The 21,681-nt window shown below is 47.0% G+C and overlaps 1 protein-coding gene across 1 annotated transcript in view; it reads left to right on the plus strand.

Annotated features, from left to right (window-relative positions):
* The first annotated feature begins 274 nt into the window (after positions 1-274).
* LOC119395760 (kinesin-like protein KIFC1) overlaps positions 275-21,681 on the plus strand; it is a 31,895-nt gene continuing 10,488 nt past the window's right edge. Inside the window, exons 1-3 of the mRNA XM_037662766.1 lie at positions 275-457; positions 789-908; positions 19,277-19,555. Coding sequence (XP_037518694.1) covers positions 275-457; positions 789-908; positions 19,277-19,555 — 582 coding nt within the window. The remainder of the gene's footprint in view (positions 458-788; positions 909-19,276; positions 19,556-21,681) is intronic.

The following is a 21,681-nucleotide window of genomic DNA, read 5'->3' on the forward strand; positions in this document are numbered from 1 at the left end:
TTACTATACGAGCATTGCGAGGCCCAGTAAGCATGCTGGCAGGCCTGCAGACCTATTTCGCACGTGGTTGTTACACCACTTGAACAAAAAACACAAAAGCAGGCATTTGTTTTTGTTTTTTAGTTTTGCAGTTCACAGAAAGTTGAAAAAATTGGATGGTGCTCTCTCCTCTATGTGTAATGCCAAGGGCCCTTAGGGTAAATACTAAATTGAGAAAATGTGAGTGAGTGACCACATTGCATACATGCTATGTTGATAAATGAGCAAGGTTACCATGCATGTTTCACAGGCACAGCAGGAGTCCCTCGAGTCCCAGCGGTCGACACTAGAAGCAGAGAAGGCACGGCTGGAGTCCCTAGTCTGCGAGCTCCGCGCGCAGGTGACTGCGCAGGAAGAGCAAATCAACGCGGCAGAGCAGGAGCGTCGCCAATTGCACAACACCCTGCAGGAGCTCAAGGTGCGGCTGCCATTCAGTAACACGAGGACGTGCAGCTTGTTCCAATCCTTGGAAAAAACAGATGTCAGGGCCCTTGAAAATACTCCTTAAAAGATCTAAAAAGAGGCTAGGTGGCACCACTAAATGAGACTAGAAGCAGCAAGTGCAACAATAACAACCGCATTTTAAGCCTGTTGTAGCAGCCCAGCCACCTGGGCCATGCAGAGCTGATGAGAAGTGACCTCACTCCTGTGCACTTGGCTTGTCTGCAGGCAAAAACCTGATGTTAATTGTATTGGTGTCACTTGGCCTCCTGCTCTAATGGATTAAAAGACATGCTCTTCTGTTCTAGGGCAACATACGGGTGTTCTGCCGTCTGCGTCCACTGCTGCCATCAGAGGCTGCTCCACAGAGGCCGTTTTTGTTGCTTCCAGACGAGCGGACAATCGAGGTGGTGCGAACAGACCCAGAGGTGAGTGGAAGATGTTGCAGCCTTGTTGCAGCCTCGTGCGATGGGCACCTGGAGATAGGAGCCCGAGGATTGGGGAAGGGGGCGGGGGTCCTGCGTGAGTCCGACAGGAAGTGCGTACTTTGTACCAGCGGGTGTGGCCTGGTGTGCCGCGGTATCGTTAGAGGGGATCAGCAGACGGCTCATACCTTTGTAGGTGTTGTGCTCTAATTGCAAACTTCCGTTGAATCCATAGCAGTGGCGGATCCAGAGGGGGACGGGGCGGTAGCGGCGATTGCCCCCCCCCCTCCCCAAAGCCTGTGCCAGCCCCCCCCCCCGGCTTCAGTGCCTGTCGTCCACCTCCTTTGTCAGGCTCCCTGTTGAGTTTGCGCCCTTTGTCAGGTTGCTTTGCCTACCACTGACCACAAGGAGTAAAGAGAATTTGGCCCTGCTCTCCTCATCGCTCTACCCTTTCCTGCTTCATTACCTATGCACACTTCCAACGAAGGCTTCTAGGTGTTGCTATAATCCCGTCAGGGTTGTTGTAATTATGCGTGACCCACCAAAATGCACTGCTGAGACTCTGGCTTCAGCCTTTGTACTCCCCCCCATAGTGGGCACCTCGATCCACCCCTGAGCCATAGATAGGTCACTTCTCTTACTGCAGCGGATGCATTTCCTGAAAGAATGAGCTGCTAGCCTATATTCGTATAAAATTTCTATTTCTATCGGATTCATTATTTCGCTCTTGCGGTGAAACTGTGACTCTTTTTTTCTAACATGCGACGGTTTTCGACGTTGCTCATTCGTGGAGAGCAAATGGTTTGGCTGGGCAACGTGATAGCAAAGCCGTCGCACTGCTCTGGGCAACGGGCGAGCACTTGATGACAAGCCGCGGCAGCAGAATAAACACAATTCCACAGTGCGTTAAACCTGCATTTGTTTTGACTTTACACGTGACACCCTGGCAAGGCATCTAATTGTGATTGCTGCACCTCAGGCTCCACAAAATTGACTTTTTTCAAGCAAAAAAAGTTTTTTCATGTTGCCGTATTAGTCTAGCATTCTTGTGGCATTTTCAGTTTAAAATTAATCCTTCGGTAACTATGCCTTGCATAAAAGGTCGAATTTCAGTTTACCGAGGTTTCGATATAACAAAGTAATTTACCGCTTTTACCAACTTTGCTATAGTGAGGTTAACTGCTCCCTGTACTATTCAAAAGGGAATAACCCCTTAAAAGCCAACTGCAACGAAATTTGACTTAGACAGAATTAGCTCGGAATGCGTCGTATATGTTGGGCAAGTAATGATAATCACAGTGAGAAATCTTGCAGTCACGTACTTCATTTATAATCTGTGCTCTAATTATTGGCTAGAAGGCGACGCGGAGCCCTAGCGGTGTGCCCGGGCAAATCGGACACAAACGGAAATGACGTAAATCGCAGCTCACAGCCGCTCCTCAGAGAGCAAACTCCCTGCAGCCTAATCCCTCTTTTCTGCGCGACGCTCCTCTAAGGACGGCCAATTCCGAAAAGACTCCAACTCTTTTGTAGGACGAAATGCGGGGCCGTAGGCTGCTGGAACACGTATGTTATGGAGGGACCAGACGCTCTTCCAAAAAACATAAAGCTCCAATAGCTGTGGGTTATCACAGTGAGGTGAAAGGAATTGGAGCTATCAAAGAGCGTGGTACTTTACGCGGCGCACTTTAAAGATGACGACTTTATGTACGACCGGTGTCTTTTTGCCCAAATACTGTTGAAACTGAAAAAAAAAATGTTGATTCCTGACGCTGTGTCTACAATATTCAGCCACTGCAAACCCAAGAGTGGGAAGCCCCGACCAGTGTTTGGAGAAGCGCTGGTGACAAGAGGTATTTGTATTAGACAGTTTTAATATAGCGTGAAATGCTTGCGTTAGCGTGTTTCGCACGCAAAAATCTAGCGTAACGCCATTCGAAAGACATTTAGTATAGCATAAAGCACGTAAAACGAGCGCCCCGCGAAGTGCTAGACAAGCTGCGCCATCTACACGCGAGTAATAAAAGGTCCAAAAAGCTGATCGGCTCGCTTGTAGTTTCGAGTGGTCAAAGCAGCAAAGTTCGACAGAAATGTAGTCGTGCTTGGTTTAAAGGAGTTAAAGCACGTAAACTTATTTTAAGGAAACAAATTGTACTACGTTATATTTAATGTAAAAGTCTTGGGTGCAAACAGACAAGGGTTTACAGAAATGCAGCGACGCTTTCGGTGGACATGGGAGTGTGCCAAACCTAGCATCAATATCGAAAACAACGCTGTCTTACCATCCGTAGCCTATCAACGAAGCGAGAATACCCGATGTGTAAACCAGCAGCATCATTTATTGTGAACCAGCGAGTTCTCCAACACAGTGTAGGGCGAGACGATAGGTGCGAAGCGGCAGTCGTTGCTTAGAGGAGTGGTCTCACGCTTATGGGCATGTATCCGTGACCCCTTTTGGACTTCGGTGAGTGATGGGGGACCCCTTGCAGCGGAGGGGAGGGAGGGGGGGGGGTACGTAGGTAAATTAACACAACTGGAGCGTGAAACAGGTGTTTATATTGTTACCATCTAAAAAAGAAAACTCTGTGGCGCCGGAAGCGAATACTTCATTTTGGCCGCAGTTCAGCAGACGATTCGCCTGCAGCAGTCGGTCTTAAACAGAGTTGCATATCTGCAGCCACATTCAAGCTGTTTCGTTTTACTACTTTCGGTATCAGTCTGGAAAAAGCATGCGTTGTTGGCAGGTTTTTCTTAGAAAACTGTAACCAGAACTTACAGCATCTCATGGAGAAGGTGAAATTTGGCAGGTCCCCAACCAAGGATTATCTCCAGCTCACAGTGGCAAACTGCCTATAACCCTGTTTTCCTAAGGCCCACTGTATCATATCAGCTTGATACATAAATATAATGCCTCAAAAGAGGTAAAAAACCCGTCAAAGCTTCATAGAGGGGCCAAAGCCATGTGTTGGGGCAGATTGGATATTTAACATGTGGCACCTATAATTAAGTTACATGGGCTGTGAGTTACTCATTTATTCAAATACTACCCCAGAGCCTGCAAGACCACCGAATTAATTTTAATTAAGAGTAATTAAGTCGCCTATGTTACCCGAACTAAAATTTCACCCTTTGAAGCTTTTTCTTAAAATGAACTCTACACCTTGTCCCCAGAAGAGACAACATTATGCCCATCCCCTATGGTGTTAAGTGTTCAGGTTCAAACAGGTCACAATAAGCAAGCTTTTCTCAAAAGAAGGTCCTGAAAAATCTCCGAGTGCCTTTTGCCAAAAAAAGACTCAGCTCCTCTTACAGGGATAAACCCTTCGGCTTTTCCGCGCGACAACCAACGCACCTCAGGTTTGCGAAGGTGTTTCGCACCCATCTTGCAGTACCTTGAAGAGGCGACTGGCCTTTACCTTAGGCCTAAATGCTTTATTTTCACGACTTTGAAATGTTGTAACACTCGCAAGCTCTGGACTAACTCCTTTGATGCCAAAGTGCCTATGAAGCATACAGTTTTGAACGCTACTGCTGTTCACTTTCTTCGAATCTGATTGGACAGAGTTTCCAAATGGCTCGAGCGCCGTCGGTGCACACAGCTACACACAGTCAATGAAGACCGCGCGAAACAAAAAAATTGTTAATGGCATCGAAAATCTTACCTCTCGTTTGTAGTTCCAGACACAAAGAATACTTAGCAATCAGAGTTATCAAGCGCACAATAAACACTATAAGGTTGACTCCCGAACGTCGCCTTTCATCGACGGCAGAAAACTACCCTAGCGGACTTCATTTACATTACTGGTCCTGCAATCAGAGCCATTTCTTATTCTCCGTGCCACGGTTCTGGACGGTATTTTGTCCAGTTTTTTACATGCTCTTTCCCTAGGAAACCAGCTGCCTGCTGCTAGGGCATAAAATAAAAACTAGGGGTGTGAGGCGAATATTCGAAATTGCGAATATTTTTCCACGTGGTATAGTGTAGCTTGCTATTCGATTCGATTCGCACTGAAACTTTTACTATTCGAACTATTCGAACTTCCCAAAGACAAATGCAGTCAACGTCCGGTTAAAGTGACCCCTTCAGATTTTTAATATGCTTCACCTCATTACACTCTCGTATTGCGGCAAAGCTGCCTTTCAAGCTCCGTTACGGTCGAACTTAGCCAAGAGACAAAGTCCGGTTGGAAGTGGTCCCTAGATTTTCAATATGCTTCACTCATCACACCCCCGTATTGCGGCAAAGCTGTGTTATGATAATTTGCCTTTCAAGCTCCGTTACGGTCGAACTTAGGCAAGAGACAACGTCCGATTGGAAGTGGTCCCTAGATTTTCAATATGCTTCACCTCCTCACCCCCGTATTGCGGCAAAGCTGCCTTTCAAGGTCCGTTACGGTCGAACTTAGTCAAGAGACAGTCAACGTCCGTTTGGAAGTGGTCCCTAGATTTTTTAATATGCTTCGTACGGTAAAAAGTTGGGCGAGTTGGTATTTTGTTCATGATGACTGAGGGGTGCGAGAAAACGGCACACGAAAAGAAGTACACGGGACGACGCGCAACTGAAATATTATTATTTTTTTCCTGTTCAGAAAAGACATATTTATACCGCAGTGGAATCAAATCTTAGTCAAGAGACAGTCAAGTGGAATCAAATCTTAGTCAAGAGAACTTAGTCAAGAGACATTGTATTAATAGTCAACGTCAATTACGTTTGGAAGTGGTCCCTAGATTTTTTAATATGCTTCGTACGGCCAAATAAATAAATAAAAAATAAAAAGTTGGGCGAGTTGAAGAGGAAAAGGGTATTTGTGCAGCCGGTCGGGAGCACGGCGCATGATGACTGAGGGGTGCGAGAAAACGGCGAAAAGAAGTACACGGGGAAGGCAACTGAAATATTATTATTCAGAAAAGACAAACGGCACAGTGGAATCAAATCTTAGTCAAAGACAAGTGGAATCAAATCTTAGTCAAGAGAACTTAGTCAAGCGGATCGCTGCGGCAGTTTCCGAAGCAGGGAAGTGGTCCCTAGATTTTTTAATGATGCTTCACGGCTGGACTAAAAAGTTGGGCGAGTTGGTATTGTTCATGAATTGTGCGAGAAAACGGCAACGAAAAGGTACACGGGACGACGCGCAACTGAAATAGGGTCCGCGGACCCCCATTATTCAGAAAAGACATATTATACCGCAGTGGAATCAAATCTTAGTCAAGACTTTGTTTCTTTGACAGTCAAGTGGAATCAAATCTTAGTCAAGAGAACTTAGTCAAGAGACAGTCAACGTCCGTTTGGAAGTGGTCCCTAGATTTTTTATATGCTTCGTACGGTAAAAAGTTGGGCGAGTTTTTTTCTTGGTATTTGTTCATGATGACTGAGGGTGCGAGAAAACGGCACACATAAAATATATGAAAAGAAGTACACGGGACGACGCGCAACTGAAATATTATTATTCAGAAAAGACATGAGTTATATTTATACCGCAGTGGAATCAAATCTTAGTCAAGAGACAGTCAAGTGGAATCAAACCCTTTTTTTTCTTAGTCAAGAGAACTTAGTCAAGAGACAGTCAACGTCCGTTTGGAAGTGGTCCCTAGATTTTTTAATATGCTTCGTACGGTAATCGGCTTTTCAAAGTTGGGCGAGTTGGCTTTATTTTTTTTTTATTCCCAACGAAAGTGTTCATGATGACTGAGACTAAAAAGGGTGCGAGAAAACGGCACACGAAAAGAAGTACACGGGACGACGCGCAACTGAAATATTATTATTCAGAAAAGACATATTTATACCGCAGTGGAATCAAATCTACCCAACGAGGGGTGTCGACCAATTCGAAATTGCGATATATTTTTAAAACCATAGTGTTTGCTATTCGATTCGATTCGCTGAATTTTACCTACGAACTTCCCAAGACAAATGCAGTAACGTTGTAGATAGGCTATCTCCCCTTCCTGCAGGGATTTTTAATATGGTCACCTTTACTCTCGTATGCGGCAAATCTTTCAAGCCCGTTACGGGAACTTAGCCAAGAGACAAAGTCGTTGGAAGGGTCCCTAGATTTTCAATTGCTTCATTCCACCCCCGTATTGCGGTATAAATATCTGCCTTTCTGAAGCTCCGTAATACGGTCGAACTTCAGTTGCTAGTAGCGCGTCGATGGGAAGTGGTCCCGTGTACTTCTTCACCTTCACCCCCGTTGTGCGGCAAAGTGCCATCAAGGTCCGTTCTCGCTTAGCCCCTCAGTCATCGTTTGGAAGTGGTCCCTAATTTAATATGCTTCACCTCATCACACCCCGTATTGCGGCAAAGCTGCCTTTCAAGCTCCGCTACGGTCACAAATGTATTAACTCAAGAAAACGCTGGTTCCAATATGGAGATGAAAGATGTGGCAGAGTTGGGGGCTCAATTAATGCTGTTTTGGACCTGAAATTTGGGCAGGAAGTCTGAAAAATCGGACACCGAAGCTTTTTAGCATCCAAAATTTCAGATGTTCTTATATATCGACGACTACGAGGCAGATTTGGAACTCCGGACTTGAAGGGAGCACACCCTTGTCTTAGGTTAAGGCAGGTAGCGCAAAGAGACACGGACACAAGCGAAGAATAAGGCACAGCAGCTTGTTCTTCGCTTGTGTCCGTGTCTCTTTGCGCATCCTAACATGTCCACAAACAGCCCAGTTATCCGTTCTTAAACACCCTTGTCTGCCACATCAGTTGGCTTCCACAGAAGTTGAAAGAGGAGGAGAGGCTGAGGAATGGCATCTCTGCCTATCACGTGTAAAGTGTTATCGGCAACACTTTGGTTGCACCAAATCATGTACATAAATACAATTCGGCCTCTACATTGCCTCATTCTTGATAAGAAAGACAACTATGAAATATGACCCCACCAGCGCTTCATCAACCTAGCGAAAAACACTTTCATGTTGCTATCTCACAAGAACATACTTAGGGATTCTCTGCAACTTTTTCTGTAATTTTACTTCGAATTATTCGAAAAATGTTTGAGAAATATTCGAAAATTATTCGAAATTATTCGATTCGATTCGCACTCAATCTTTATTATTCGAATTCGCTTCGCACCCAAAATTTTGCTATTCGCACAGCTCTAATAAAAACCTTGTAAAGAAAACAGTTGCCACATCTTTCTTCACTTGTGTAGGCTAAGTACCCTTGGGCTATTTCACACAGGAAGCTTCGGGACTGTGTGGAAAATTTCAAAACATGGAATAACACAAAGCGGCTTGTTGCAGCTCCTGCACCAAAAGTGAGTTTCCTTTCTTACTTTTCTTTTTCCCGTTTTCTCCTCACTTCCGAGAGCAAATAAAGCACTTTCTTGTTGGGGCTGCTTTGGCTTCACTTGGCAGGATGTAAGAAGGAAAGTGCCGTTCCTTGAGACGCACAGGGTCAAGGACATCAGATGGTCGGCTATCTTTCTTGAAGGATCCAGGTACCTATGGAGGATTGACTCAATCAGGGTAGTCAAAGTGGCTCATCTTCCCTCCGTCTTTTTGGTACAAGACAAAAGAGTTATACGTAGCTTCGTCAATCAAGTGGCGAAAAATCTTCTTGTAATACCGTATTTACTCGCGTAACGAACCCACCTTTCTTTTTTTCAGAAAAGCCAGTTAGGGTGGAGGGTTCATTACGCGGAAGAAAAAAATTGCGGGAGCTGAAATTTCGCATGACGGTGTTAAAAAGCTTGCTGCCCAACCGCTGTTGGCCTTGAAGTCAGTGGCAGAAATGCCTTGATTTCTGACCGTGGCCCGCGCGTGGGTTTAAGTCATTTTGTGGGACACTGCACATCCCTCACTACGGAGCCTCTTAACATATACGAGAACTTGTCTCTTGACAAGAGGAGACTTTCCTTATTTGGTTGCAAAATGCGCGACGATCCTTTTTTGTAGCCAAAGCTCTTGTTTTCTCCGTGATGTACGCGCAACGGATCAGTGCTCAAGTTTCGTGCCAGTCGCACGATCTCCATGCTCCAGCGCAGTGTTCCTTGAGTTTAAAACCCGGCCGTATAGCTAGCGTACCGAACCATCACACCCCATGCAGCAGGTGTCCACCAAGTTCACCACGCTGAGAAACCAGACAACGTAGAAGCAGCAACAGTGCTATAAGCATGACCTCCGAATTGTGCGCCGACAGGTTTCTCTCGAGCCTCTCGAGTTACCTGGCTGGCAGCATGCAATCTCTGAGGCCATGCTTTAAGCAAGGAAGTTTCTTCTGCATTCGACACATAGTGCTCCGCCGCAAAAACGCGCGACTTTTAAATTTCGACTCGCACTGCTGGCAACTGTTTAGCATGGTTGTTAAACTTTTCTGTTGGGTCTCACGGTGCCATACACATCGGTGTGGTGCTGAATAAGGAGGAACGAGTTCTGCCGAAGTATGGAAGTCGTCTCTCGTCAGGCAGTACCCCTTGCCTAGCAAGAGCTCGATGAGCTTCATGACAACTTTGTACCCATTGGTGAACAAGGTTCAAGATTTGCTGGTGTGCCGAGATTTGTGCCGTTTCCTGTGTAGATCAACACATCCCACACATATCCCGAAGATGGCTCACAAAGCAAGAAAATTTCAAGCCAAATCTCGCTCTTTTGAGCGAGATGTATCGCACCCATCCCAGTCTTCCTTGAAGAGCATTAGACTTTCGTCTTCGATTTGTCTCTTTCTCCGGTATATGTGCCGAGCGGTAGTTCTTCGACAGTCGCTCCAAAAATGTCCATATTTCGCCAGCTTCGGCTGCGTGTGGCCATTCGGGTCGGTGATGCTGGCATTGTCCACAAAGTGCAACATGCATAATGAGCAGAAACCGATGCAGGACATCACCTCTCCAAAAACAGGTGTAGACAACTTGTTTTTGGACCACTGCTGTCGAGGCTTGTGAACTATTCCTTGCAATAGCAGGAGTGCAAGGATACCCACATCTCTTCTTTGTAACTGGCATCCATTTTTTTAGGCGGGAATGTTCACTCGGAGGAGAGCTTTCAACTGGTCAGCCGCTTTACGATTGGTTTCGTCTACCGCTAATGATATGAGTGCATCGTCCAGAAACTGCTGAATATATTGCATAAGACCATATGGCGATGACAAGCTGAAAGTCTTGCCTGGAATGGCCAAGAATGGAAAGCGAGGAGGCTTCACAGGAGGATTGTCCGCATCACGCAGGATCCACTGGCGAGGCACTGCCGCGATGTTCCCTTCCGAGCTGTCTTCATCATCACCGGAGGAGATGCTCAGTTCACCGCCATCGCTGTCTTCACTTCCAGACACAAGATAAACCATCTGTATCCGAATCACCTCTCGAGAAGATGACGAAAATGAAAGCTTCGCTTTCGTGTTGACGAGCCAGCTATGCATGGGTCGCCACTACCGCAAGCCATCTTTTCATACAAAAATCGCGCTCTTTTTGCAGCAGAAAAATAAATTGTCAAGTAAGTGCTGCCGACAGTGTCCTCTGTGGGCGGCACTGGCTGCATCGAGGTGGCCGATCTCGGCCACGCAGTGACTTCGTTTCATGAGGTGCCAAACGTAGTTCAGGCGGGGCGGCATTGGACTGTGTCGCGGTGGTCGGTGTTGTATACGCCGTGACTTGTCCTGCTGAGCTGCCAAACATTCTGGTGGACGACACTGGCTGTACCGGGGTGGTCGTTGCAGGTCTCTTCCACGCTGTGAATGCATGTGGTCACCTGCAGAATATGGAGCTAGCAGGTGGTACTGGCTGATGCGGAGGTTGTCGCATCTGTTGCAGATCATCATGGCTATCCCGTCGCAGTTGGGAAGACATGGCAGCGAATCTGGGCTGCAGTGCCACGACAGTCCACACTGAGCGGGGACTTCTGCGCCGCTCGCTGTGCGTGAAGGGGCGACGGGATGTTCACTAGACATCTGTGGCATCGCAGAGCAGAGTTCACGTACTGGCTTGTGAGGCAAGTCGTGCTCTTCCGGTATCGCTGATGTCGTACTGGTGAACGAGCTGGTGGTTCTTGACAATGTGCGACGTGCGGTCAAGCCATCCTGGTCAAACCCATTGTAATCAGGTGCAAACATGGATTGCACCGGTAGGTTCTCGATTACAGGCGGCATGGGCATAGGCATTTCAGGTTCTTTTATGGAGACGGCACTTGGCAATTGGCGAGAGTCATCCCACTCGGCCAATGACTGCGGCGACGTCCGGGGATTATGTGACTTCTGTCTGTTGGCCAAACGGAAGTGGTGGCTAGTGCATTGTCTCCGGCTTGTAGCGGGGAGGTGAAGTCGTCACACAGTAGGCCGACGCCTCCAGGCACTCTAGCACTGGCCAACTTGGAGGCCGGCTCGCCGGCTGCTGTGGCTCGGAGACGGTCTTGGTCTGTGTCCAAGGGTCGTTGTGGGGCAGGTATCGACGCGGTGTCTGACACCTGTGGGGAGGAGGACATCTTGCGGCTAGTGTGGATGACTGCCGCAGGGCACTCCGTAAAGCTGTCCATGGAGCAGCTACAGGGTACAGCTGTACCAGGGGGGCGCTGCGCCTCGCGAGCTCTATGTCCGCTGGAGGGCAGGTTGTTGAACGCCCAAGCTGCCGCCCCGAGGTGGAACCCCTCCTGAGCTCCATCCTCGGTAACGGTCAGATTGGCCTCGGTGGTCGCATAGAAGTTGGAGGGTGTCCAGCCAAAAGCAGCAATGAGCTTGAAGCTCCACTCCGCCCAGGACTGCTGCCGCACGCCTTCGAATCTATGCCACGCCGCGGCAGCATGCCGAAGGCGGTCAATGGCCACGCACCATTTCCATTGGTCCGTCCACGCTTGACGAGCTCCTAGTGCGTTGACGGTGGCCACCCAATGGTCGGCGTCGTCCTGGAAGCCGCGGAACTCCGGTAGTTCGCAGGCAGCCGGTGATGGTGATACGGCAGCCGAAACTCCGGAGCATGACGACGCCACGCAGCCTAGTTGGTATGAGAGCTCCGTGAGGGCATTCAGGAGCTTTCTGCGGCTCTCGGGTGAGCTCTCTTCATGGTCTTGTGAGGCGGCGGCGGCCAACGCGGCATTGAGTGAATGCAGTGCTGGCAAGGCGACAGGACACAGTACGGAGATTGACGCTGCCAAGGCGTTCACCGTGACTCGGAGTCGCGCGATGCTGGCGGAAAGCTCGGCGGCGCTCTCGGGCGAGCCGCGCGTGGAGCCAGTGGTGACGTTCGAGGAGTTGGACACAATCGGTGTACTCACAGAGGAGGGACCCTTGTCCGAGGGAGCTTGGACAGCACCCCTAAGCGGCTCGGGTGCCGATGGAGCACCGAGTAAGCCGTTGTCGCTGCGGGAAGCGTGGATGGCATTCCCAGGCAACGGTAGGCCGTGTACTGTCGTGGCGGCGCCGGGGAAAGCCTGCTCTTGAGCCACTGAGGAGGCCTGGACGCCGTCCTTGAATGGTGGCACAGGTGCTTCCGGCAGAAGTAGCGAGACTGGCAATCTAAGCTGTAGACGAGCGCTTCTTGTCCTAAACGCTAGCGGGGAGTACCTATTCCGCTAGGACGAGCAGAGCCAAAGCACTTTGAGGACATTTGGGCAGGACGAGCTCTGCTCGTGATTTTATTTTTTAACGTGCTTACTAGAGAGTGACATCAGCGAGCGGCATGGTGTCTACCCATGTTGACATAAAACAAAATTCTCTTTCACTCAGGGAATTTAGCAAAAACACTCGGGGAAAACCTGGAAAACTCGGGGAATTTAGAAATGTCAACTCGGTAGACGCCCCGGGAGGACAACTACTCGGTGCTTGCAATGCTCAACGAGATGATGGCCAAGCTCATGACCAACGGTGATGAGTATGAAGCGGCAGGCATCGTAGCTCTGGAGTATGACTACAAGGCCCGTAACAATGCAAGCCGCTTCCTTCTCGGTCAGAAGACAGCACCTCTCGGAGCATCGTGGGCCAAATTGTGACCCTGGACGTCTGCACTGAAGCCCTACCGAAACTACAGGCACCAGCTTTTTCCGGCGACCTTACTTCGCTAGTGGCAGGGCTTCTGGGAACATTTCGAGACCATGATCCACAACTGCAAGCTGGCTAACATAGAGCAGTTTTCATATTTAAGGTCATACTTGGGGGTATGGTAGGGTAAACGGGTCATCTTGGTTTCAAATGTTATATCTTGGGAACTTTTTCATATTTTATGGTGAAATTCGCATTGCTCAATCAAAGCTTTTGGCCTCCACTTTATGCAATTTCGGCCCTGTGGCTTTTGTTAGTAGTTTGTATTTAAGTATGAAATTTTATACTGGGGTGTAAAACGAAATTACCTTTCTCGGAACAAAAGCGAGTATGACCGTGAACACACTACGTAATTCCGCATGGCAGCGGCCTTAAACCCTGGCTCTAAATACGGGTTCTTACTTTTATCAAAACAAGATTGTCCTAACATGTCGCGTTCATACGAGAGACCTTCCGATTAATCATTTTTCTATTTATAGCTCACAAAGTTATTCAAATTGTAGGTTCAGACTCTTGGAAGGGATTTAAGTATAATCTGAGAAAACTTCAGCACATTCGGTCGGTGTAGTTTTCCATAAAAAGTACATCAAGTTTGAAACTTTTCAAAAAACTGACGTTGAGAAGGGTGTCTACCAACCTGAAAACCTGGAAAAGTCAGGGAATTGAACACGTCTGGAAAGTCAGGGAATTTCTGAAAAATCTGGCCAGGGTCATGGAAACTGACTGTAGTCTTGCGATCGTTCACGAAAATATTATTGCCATTGATCAAAGCTTAATTGCTCCTTAAACCACCACAGACCAGCTAAGCAGAAAGCATAGTAAAAAAAGAAGAAACAGTGCAAAGCTGGGCTTCTACTTTCAGAGCACAACGTTACTCACGCGCATAAAATTTTGCATGTTGTCTTGGCCGTGATCTCGCTCGGCATGAGGGCCTTCTGGTTAGGCTAGAAGTGCCATCAGCAGAGGGCAAGGTGCACAGAGGATTCGAGCTGTAGTTGTTATTTTTACTGAAAAGTGTAGTTTACCGGTGCGTACATTAGACTGTGATACAAAAAGAGTAGTACAATAAATATGGTAATCCAGATGGACCGGATCCAATCCATCCACTATGGCTGTGAAAGACGAGATGCTGTCAGTAAAGCTGGCTTTTATGCTTTCAGTTTCAGAAGAATTGGAGCCATTTTTTGTCTGAGTTTTCATGACAGAGAAGCCGATGCTGCCTTTTTTCACAACAGCACTGGACAGCCTAGTTGTGGTCACTGTGGACGAATCGTGTTAAAGGAAAAGCTGGATGCTGCAGGCACATTTTCAAACTGATGAAAATTGATCTGGAGAACCTGAACAACATCATTGGTATAGCTGCCTTTGACATAGGCCTGCCGCCAAAAGTGAGTTGCGAAAGATCACTAAACAATCTCACACTGTTGTGGTAAGTGCCAAAAAAGAATGCATCTTATTTATTAAAGGGACACTAAGGCAAATATTAAGCGACGTTCATTGTGAAATAGCTGTCCATAAACCTCATAGTGCTACTTTTATGCCAAGAAAGTGCTTATTTTGAATAAAATCTCGTTTTAGTGGTCCGCATCGCGTTAGCTCACTTCAAATCACCCCCCTGAAAGCGGTATTTCGCACGTCATTGTTGTCGTACCCAACGTTGCCCGCCTTTACTGCGCGGCGGCGTGCACCATTCGGCATCCGGCAACATCACATGCATGTGGTATTTTGTCGAACTTTCTATCGGAGCGACTCACGAGCGTAGCAAAACACATGCAGCAGTACGCGATACCGAAACTACGGTAGCGTTGGTTGCGTGATGTATTGTGTATTCAAGTAAAGAAAGACAAAGGCACGTCTACAATAAGAAGTCGTATATTTAAGCAAATCGTTGCATGCGAACGAGGCAGAAGGTTGAGTGTTCGAATCATGTCCGGGTCACCAATTTGTAGACGTCCAGGCGTTGGTTGCGTGATGATATTGCGTATTCAAGTAAAGAAAGACAAAGGCACGTCTACAATAAGAACTCGTATATTTAAGCAAAAGCGTTGCGTGCGAACGAGGCATGAGGTTGAGTTTTCGAATCATTCCCGTAGGGTCACCAATTTGTAGAAAACCATGCGCGTTGGTTACGTGATGACTGCGTATTCAAGGAACTGGACAAGAGAAAGTACAAGGGCACGTCTACAATAAGAAGTCGTATATTTAAGCAAAATCGTTGCATGCGAACGAGGCAGAAGGTTGAGTGTTCGAATCATGTCCGGGTCACCAATTTGTAGACGTCCAGGCGTTGGTTGCGTGATGATATTGCGTATTCAAGTAAAGAAAGACAAGGCACGTCTACAATAAGAACTCGTATATTTAAGCAAAATCGTTGCGTGCAAACGAGGCAGAAGGTTGAGTGTTCGAATCACGTCCGGGTCACCATTTGTAGACGTCCAGGCGTTGGTTGCGTGATGATATTGTGTATTCAAGTAAAGAAAGACAAGGCACTCTACAATAGAAGTCGTATATTAAGCAAAAGCGTTGCGTGCGAACGAGGCAGAAGGTTGAGTGTTCGAATCACGTCCGTGTCACCATTTTGTAGACGTCTGGGCGTTGGTTGCGTGATGATATTGCGTATTCAAGTAAAGAAGACAAGGCACGTCTACAATAGAACTCGTATATTAAGCAAAAGCGTTGCGTGCGACGAGGCAGAAGGTTGAGTGTTCGAATCACGTCCGGGTCACCAATTTTGTAGACGTCTGCGTTGGTTGCGTGATGATATGGTATTCAGTAAGAAAGACAAAGGCACGTCTACAATAAGAACTCGTATATTTAAGCAAAAGCGTTGCGTGCGAACGAGGCAGAAGGTTAGTGTTCAAGTCCGGCGTCACCAATTTGAACGTCTGGGCGTGGTTCGTGATGTATTGTGTATTCAAGTAAAGAAAGACAAAGGCAGTCTACAATAAGAACTCGTAATTTAGCAAATCGTTGCGTGCGAACGAGGCAGAAGGTTGAGTGTTCGAATCACGTCCGGGTCACCATTTGTAGACGTCTGGGCGTTGGTTGCGTGATGATATTGTGTATTCAAGTAAAGAAAGACAAAGGCACGTCTACAATAAGAAGTCGTATATTTAAGCAAAATCGTTGCGTGCGAACGAGGCAGAAAATTGAGTGTTGGGAGTCACGTCCGGAGTACCCACCAATTTGTAAGATGTCCGGGCGTTGGTTGCGTGATTGATATTGCGTATTCAAGGTAAAGAAAGACAAAAGGCTTATGTCTACGATAAGAACTCGTACTATTGTAAGCAAAAGCGTTTGCATGCGACCGATGCAGCAGACGACGGGGCAGACGGCCGTAGCTTCGGCCACGGCCGCTGTGTTTATAACACCCGGCCGCTGTAACGCGAGTTCACAGGCCCGCACTCCGCCGCCCGCACTGTAAACACCACACGATGCGAACGTGGACTCCGAGCCCCGAGCACGCTCGCTCGGTACTGCTGCTATAAATCAAACAGAAACAAACAAGCAGCATTTTATTACGTCTCTTGAGGCACGGAAGGTTCTTTTTTTATTGCAGCTAGTTTGATTACTAGCGATTAATTGTAGTTGGACTCTTCCACGTCATTGGGATCACTTCCAAAATGTCCCACTCGTGGCGCTGATCGTGTGATACATTTAGCTTAATTTCTCGGTAAGTAGGGCACTGCTGTTGATAATATTGCGTTTTAGACGCTGTCATACATTGAGCTTTCACTCTGACATAAATTATTTGCCTTTAGTGTCCCTTTAAGGCCTGTTCAGCAAAGATAATCGAAAGACCACCTCTGACAAGGGGGGGCCGGTTGCTTAAACCCAGCAGTTGGTGCCGCTTCTGTGGAAGCTGGCCAGAAGCTGCTGAATGTTGCACTTGAAGTACTTATAGAGCACGGGTGCCTTACAGGCCTAAGAAGAGAGAGCAAGTAGATCATATGTATAGTGTCAATTTTTATGAAAGGGAACACAGGAGCGCATGGCCTGCGCGCTCCGGTGGCTGCCTTCAGCTCCGTCAACCGACAGCTAACGAAAGCTTGCCCACTTTTTGGCGTCATCTATTGGCTAACAAAATAACGAATCATGGCTGGTTGAGAAGCGCCTTTAGATAACGCTGCCTCTCGGCTCGCGTTAAGGGCAATTCCTGCAGCTCGCGCAGTGCTGGCGCGCCACGCTCGATTTGTTGACAGGCAGACGACGCGCTGCCTGCATCGCCCGTTATGCGAGCCGAGATGCAGCGTTATCTAAAAGCGCTTCACAACCGGCTGTGACTTGTTATTTTGTTTGCCAATAGATGACGCCAAAGCGGGCGAGCTTTCGTTAGCTGTCAGTTGACGGAGCTGAAGGCAGCCGTCGCAGAGCGCAGGTCACGCGTTCGCGTGTTCCCTTTCATAAAAATTGACACTGTACAAGTGTGCTCGAACAGCACTGCACAAGTGTGTGTGTGAAAATTTGATTGCGGAAAGAGCACTTGTAGAACCTGTGGGTGGAACTCTGTACAAAGTTCTCATGAAGAGCTACTGCTGTTTATGAAGATTGTGCTGTGCCTTTCACATGGAAATTCTTCTGTGGAGTGGCAATTTTCGGTGAGCAAGGAATGTCTTGTGGAAAATATGAAGGAGGAGTCACTTGTAGCACCAAGGTTAGTGTACGATGAGGTGTCTGCAGCAGGTGGTGTTGCAGAAGTTGACGTTACAGACAAGATGATAGACATGGTTCCAGGGGCCGACACCAGATGGAAAGAAGACTTGGAGAGGAAAAAGAAGGAATGATTGGACATATCAGATGCTGAAAGATAAAAGAGGAGGACTGCGGCTCTTGTGAAAGAGCTTGAATCAAGGAAGCAAAAACTGATGGAAGACTCACAGCTTCAGGTCTCCATGCTGCAGCAAGAGATTGAATCTTTGAAACAGTGAAGGCATTGCCGATGCAAATAAACAAGCTTTTCTGTTTGTCGAGGGACAATTATTTTGTCTTTTAATATTTTATTCATTGTAAAGGATGCTTTCAGCCAAAGGAATGCAATAAAGCAGCATGGTTTCCATTTTATATGAGCGCCTCATAATTCGTTTATACCACTCAAGAGCTTGTTTCCAATGCGCAGTTTCTTCCAAGCAGACGTACCGGTCATGGAATTTGCTTGAAATGGTCATGGAAAACCTGGAAAAATCAGGGAATTTGGAAAAATTTAATTGGTAGACACCCTGGTGAGAAAAACGTGCCTTTATGCTTAAAAACACTCGCGTAAAGTGCTCACAACACAAGCCAATGACTATGCTCCAAAGCATTGCTCCTGGGGGAAATTTGCAATCAGAACTGATGAAAATGGTAGGAAATAATATATTTAGCCGATTTAGCCATACTTATAATAAAAAATACATGCATGCAGAAACAATGATGGAAAACATGCAAACAAGCTAGGCTTGCGTGAATAGTGAATTTTAGGTGCAAAGTGAATTCGAAGTGAATAGTGGTTTGGAAATAATTTCAAAGAGAATTCAAATAGGTAATATGTCACATTTTATTTTTTAAAAATGAGCATATGTGTCATGACCAAACTAACCTGCGCAATATATTTTAAAATTGAAACAAGGCATGTGCAAATGTCATTCTTTTGGTTTCAAAGGGAAGTGGAAGGAGCTTTAATAGTAGCAGGATTTGACTTTTGGTAGAATGCAAGTGACAACCTGTAAAATATGTTACGTTTTAAAATTTATCATACTTTAAGCATATAAGCCGGTATAACAAGCTTTTAAACTTAAAAAATGATGAATCGATCTGAGAGTAATATGTTCATTTAACCTTGAAGTGGGGCTTCTCAGCAGTGTGGATTTCCGCTGGATAGGTGTCTTCAAGGTATAGCACCCCTCCACTGCAGTGAAACCACCTTACAGTGGGTTTCATGTGGGTTTATATGTCTACTTCGAAACACTTTGAAATTTCGGATAATTTAAATTCTTGTCGAAGTGAATTAAAATACTGTAATATTCGTTTGAATATTCGAGGTGCTCGAATATTCGCACAAGCCTAAGACAAGCCCTTGCATCCGTCAGGAGGCATGGTTCTTCACGCCATTTCTTAATGGCTTCGAGCACTCCTACGCGCTTGACAGTTCATGGTTTTCCTCCTCTGAGTGTGCATTATTTTTTAGTAATGGAATAAAAAAATCTTTTTTCCATTGAACTACCCTACCATCGCCCTTAAGGGGGGACACGGGGCTAAATGTCAACTTTTGTCAACTGCTGCAGTGGTGCACCCTCAGTGTGGCCATCCACTGTGCGTTTGTTTTGCAGATAAGTAGACAGGACCGTGCGTCTAGTGTGGCCGTGGCAGCTGTGCCTCGTGCAGATAGCGGTCACGCTGCATCGGTTTCAGGCACGCTCACTTGTGTGCAGACGCAGCGACAGAAGACGGAGCTGAGCTTCCACTTTGACCGTGTGTTCCCGGGGGTGGCCAGCCAGAGCGAAGTGTTTGCGGAGGTGTCGCAGCTGGTGCAGAGTGCCCTGGATGGTTACCACGTGTGCATCTTTGCCTATGGCCAGACGGGTGCCGGCAAGACCCACACCATGGAGGGACCCGCCGGGGAGCTGGCACTGGAGGACGAGCGGAGGGGCCTGATTCCCCGGGCCTTGCACCAGGTCTTTGAAGAGGCATGCAAGCAGCCACACTGGACGGTCAGTGGCCTGCTGGTCCCAAATTGAACTTTGTTGGCCGTTTACCCATAATCCGAGTGCAAACGAAACGACTGTGGGCACAGAGCGCATGGCACAGCTGCGTAGGCCTAACTGCTGCAAGTTTTGCAATTATTTTTTTTTTTACCATACAAAGTAGCACGAACAAAAGTTGTGCTGCTGGTTTTTTGGAATCGTTTTACAAATATCTGACTCACTAAAAGCCAGAGTTCGCATTTATCCCGGGAGAAATGCAGCACGACTTAAAAACGGGAGACTCAGATAGATACAGGCAAGCGTCGACTTACAGCCGAGTTTATTTGCACTTCAAGTGGCCTTTTTATACACCATACCTGGTTGTATCACCCAAAACGTTCATAAGAATGACAAAATGACAGGAAAGCAAACAAAGATGCTGTAGGCACAAATGTCTAAAAGCTGGACGACAAGCTAGTGCTGAGGGGCAGACTAATCCAGTGATTGACTACACCGATAACTGAAGCCGGGTTTCAAAGCGTAATTTCAGAGCTGGATTAGTTTGCCTCGTATAACGTGGATGCCCCTGAGCGCTTGCATTTCGTCCTGCTTGTAGACATGTGGCAGCTTGAAGTGGTGAAAAATCCTTGAACACGAGGTGTCACTGGAGCCAACGTTTCAACAGGTGTCGTCTTCAAGGCAGCAACCTGAGTGCGTGCATGTGTATGCTTCATACACTATTCCCCAACCAGAGGAGAAGGCAAACAGGTTGGGTGTCAAAAGTAAGCACCACCTAACAATGACAATTTCACAAGAGTAGTAGTAAGAACGGTTTCTAGAAGAAAGGCTTAAGTCTCACTGGCTTGTATCTACTGTAATGGATGGGTTTGAGAGCTACCTTTCAAGCGTTCATGCCTACATTACTGGAGCTTATTGAACTTGTGAATAAGATGACTATATTTTCTGGACAAAAGAAGGGCATAAAGGACTTTAATTGTTGTCTTTTAACTGTAGTCTTATAATTATGAGCTCAATTTAAGCGAACTAAAGTGGACAAAGAATCTCCTTTCTGTCGGAGCAATCCGAACCCGCAACCTTTGAATTATGCGTCCAGTGCTGTGCCAATTGAGCTGCGATGGGAGGTGTTTCCCCGTCCACTTCGTGGAATATTTCTGTACAAGTAATCCATGGGAGCTTTAGCCAGCGCCACTCGTAGGCAAGGCAGCGAGTGTGGAACACTTTTTGCCAGAGGGTGTCACGTACCACGTGATCTTTGTACGAGGCGGCAGCTGACCAATAAACCGTCGCATGCTAAGCTAAGGCAGTAAGTCTACCGTGGCAAGTCCCTCTCTGTTGCCATGCTCCCTTACTTCTTTATTTTGATGTATTTGGATTTCAGCCGTAGAAACTAACTCCCGCTTGGTGCAGACCACGCTGCAATGTGTGGTCTGCTTCACGACCGTTTGAGATCATCCTGTTAAGATTACTCGAAAGACGCAATTAGTGGCATTATTCGGGTGCTTACACGAGCACTAGCGATAACACTGAAAGTTTCCATCACTCATGTGTAAGAGACGGCTCGTTCTGCCAATGATCAGAATACAGACCGTGGACGACAGCGATTGCTGCTATCAGTGTATGGCATGTGTTGCTTGTAGCTACTTGGACTTTCCATATCCTGGGCAGAAGTTCACCCAATAAGAAGTTTCATCTGTGCCAACTTCTGTTCTGCGTGCTTTACAGTCACTACCACATGACACTATGAATGAACAAAATATTTTTGAGGGGCTCATTTCTTTGTTAGACACAACCTAATGAATCCTGTCTCTTGGGGACCTGGAGATCTGGCTGAAGTTGTGGGGCCTGATGAGCGCCGCTCTCGGAACATGTGGACATTTATTAACCTGCTTTTAGACTAAGTAACCTTATACAATGCCAATACAATCTGACTTATTTCTTGTGTCCGGGTTTGCACGCTCTTTTTAGAATGAATAAGACGCACAATGTACCGCAGATGCGGTGTCGCTGATGTTCGACTTACCACGAGGAGCCTGTGGGCAACGAGCCGCGGTATCGTCCCCCACGGACCCACTGTGGGAGACGTCCGTCCACGCACAATACCAAACCCCAAGAAACCCGCTGCTGTTTTCTGT

This window comes from Rhipicephalus sanguineus, chromosome 6 (assembly GCF_013339695.2).
Source record: "Rhipicephalus sanguineus isolate Rsan-2018 chromosome 6, BIME_Rsan_1.4, whole genome shotgun sequence".
Lineage (NCBI taxonomy): Eukaryota > Metazoa > Arthropoda > Arachnida > Ixodida > Ixodidae > Rhipicephalus > Rhipicephalus sanguineus.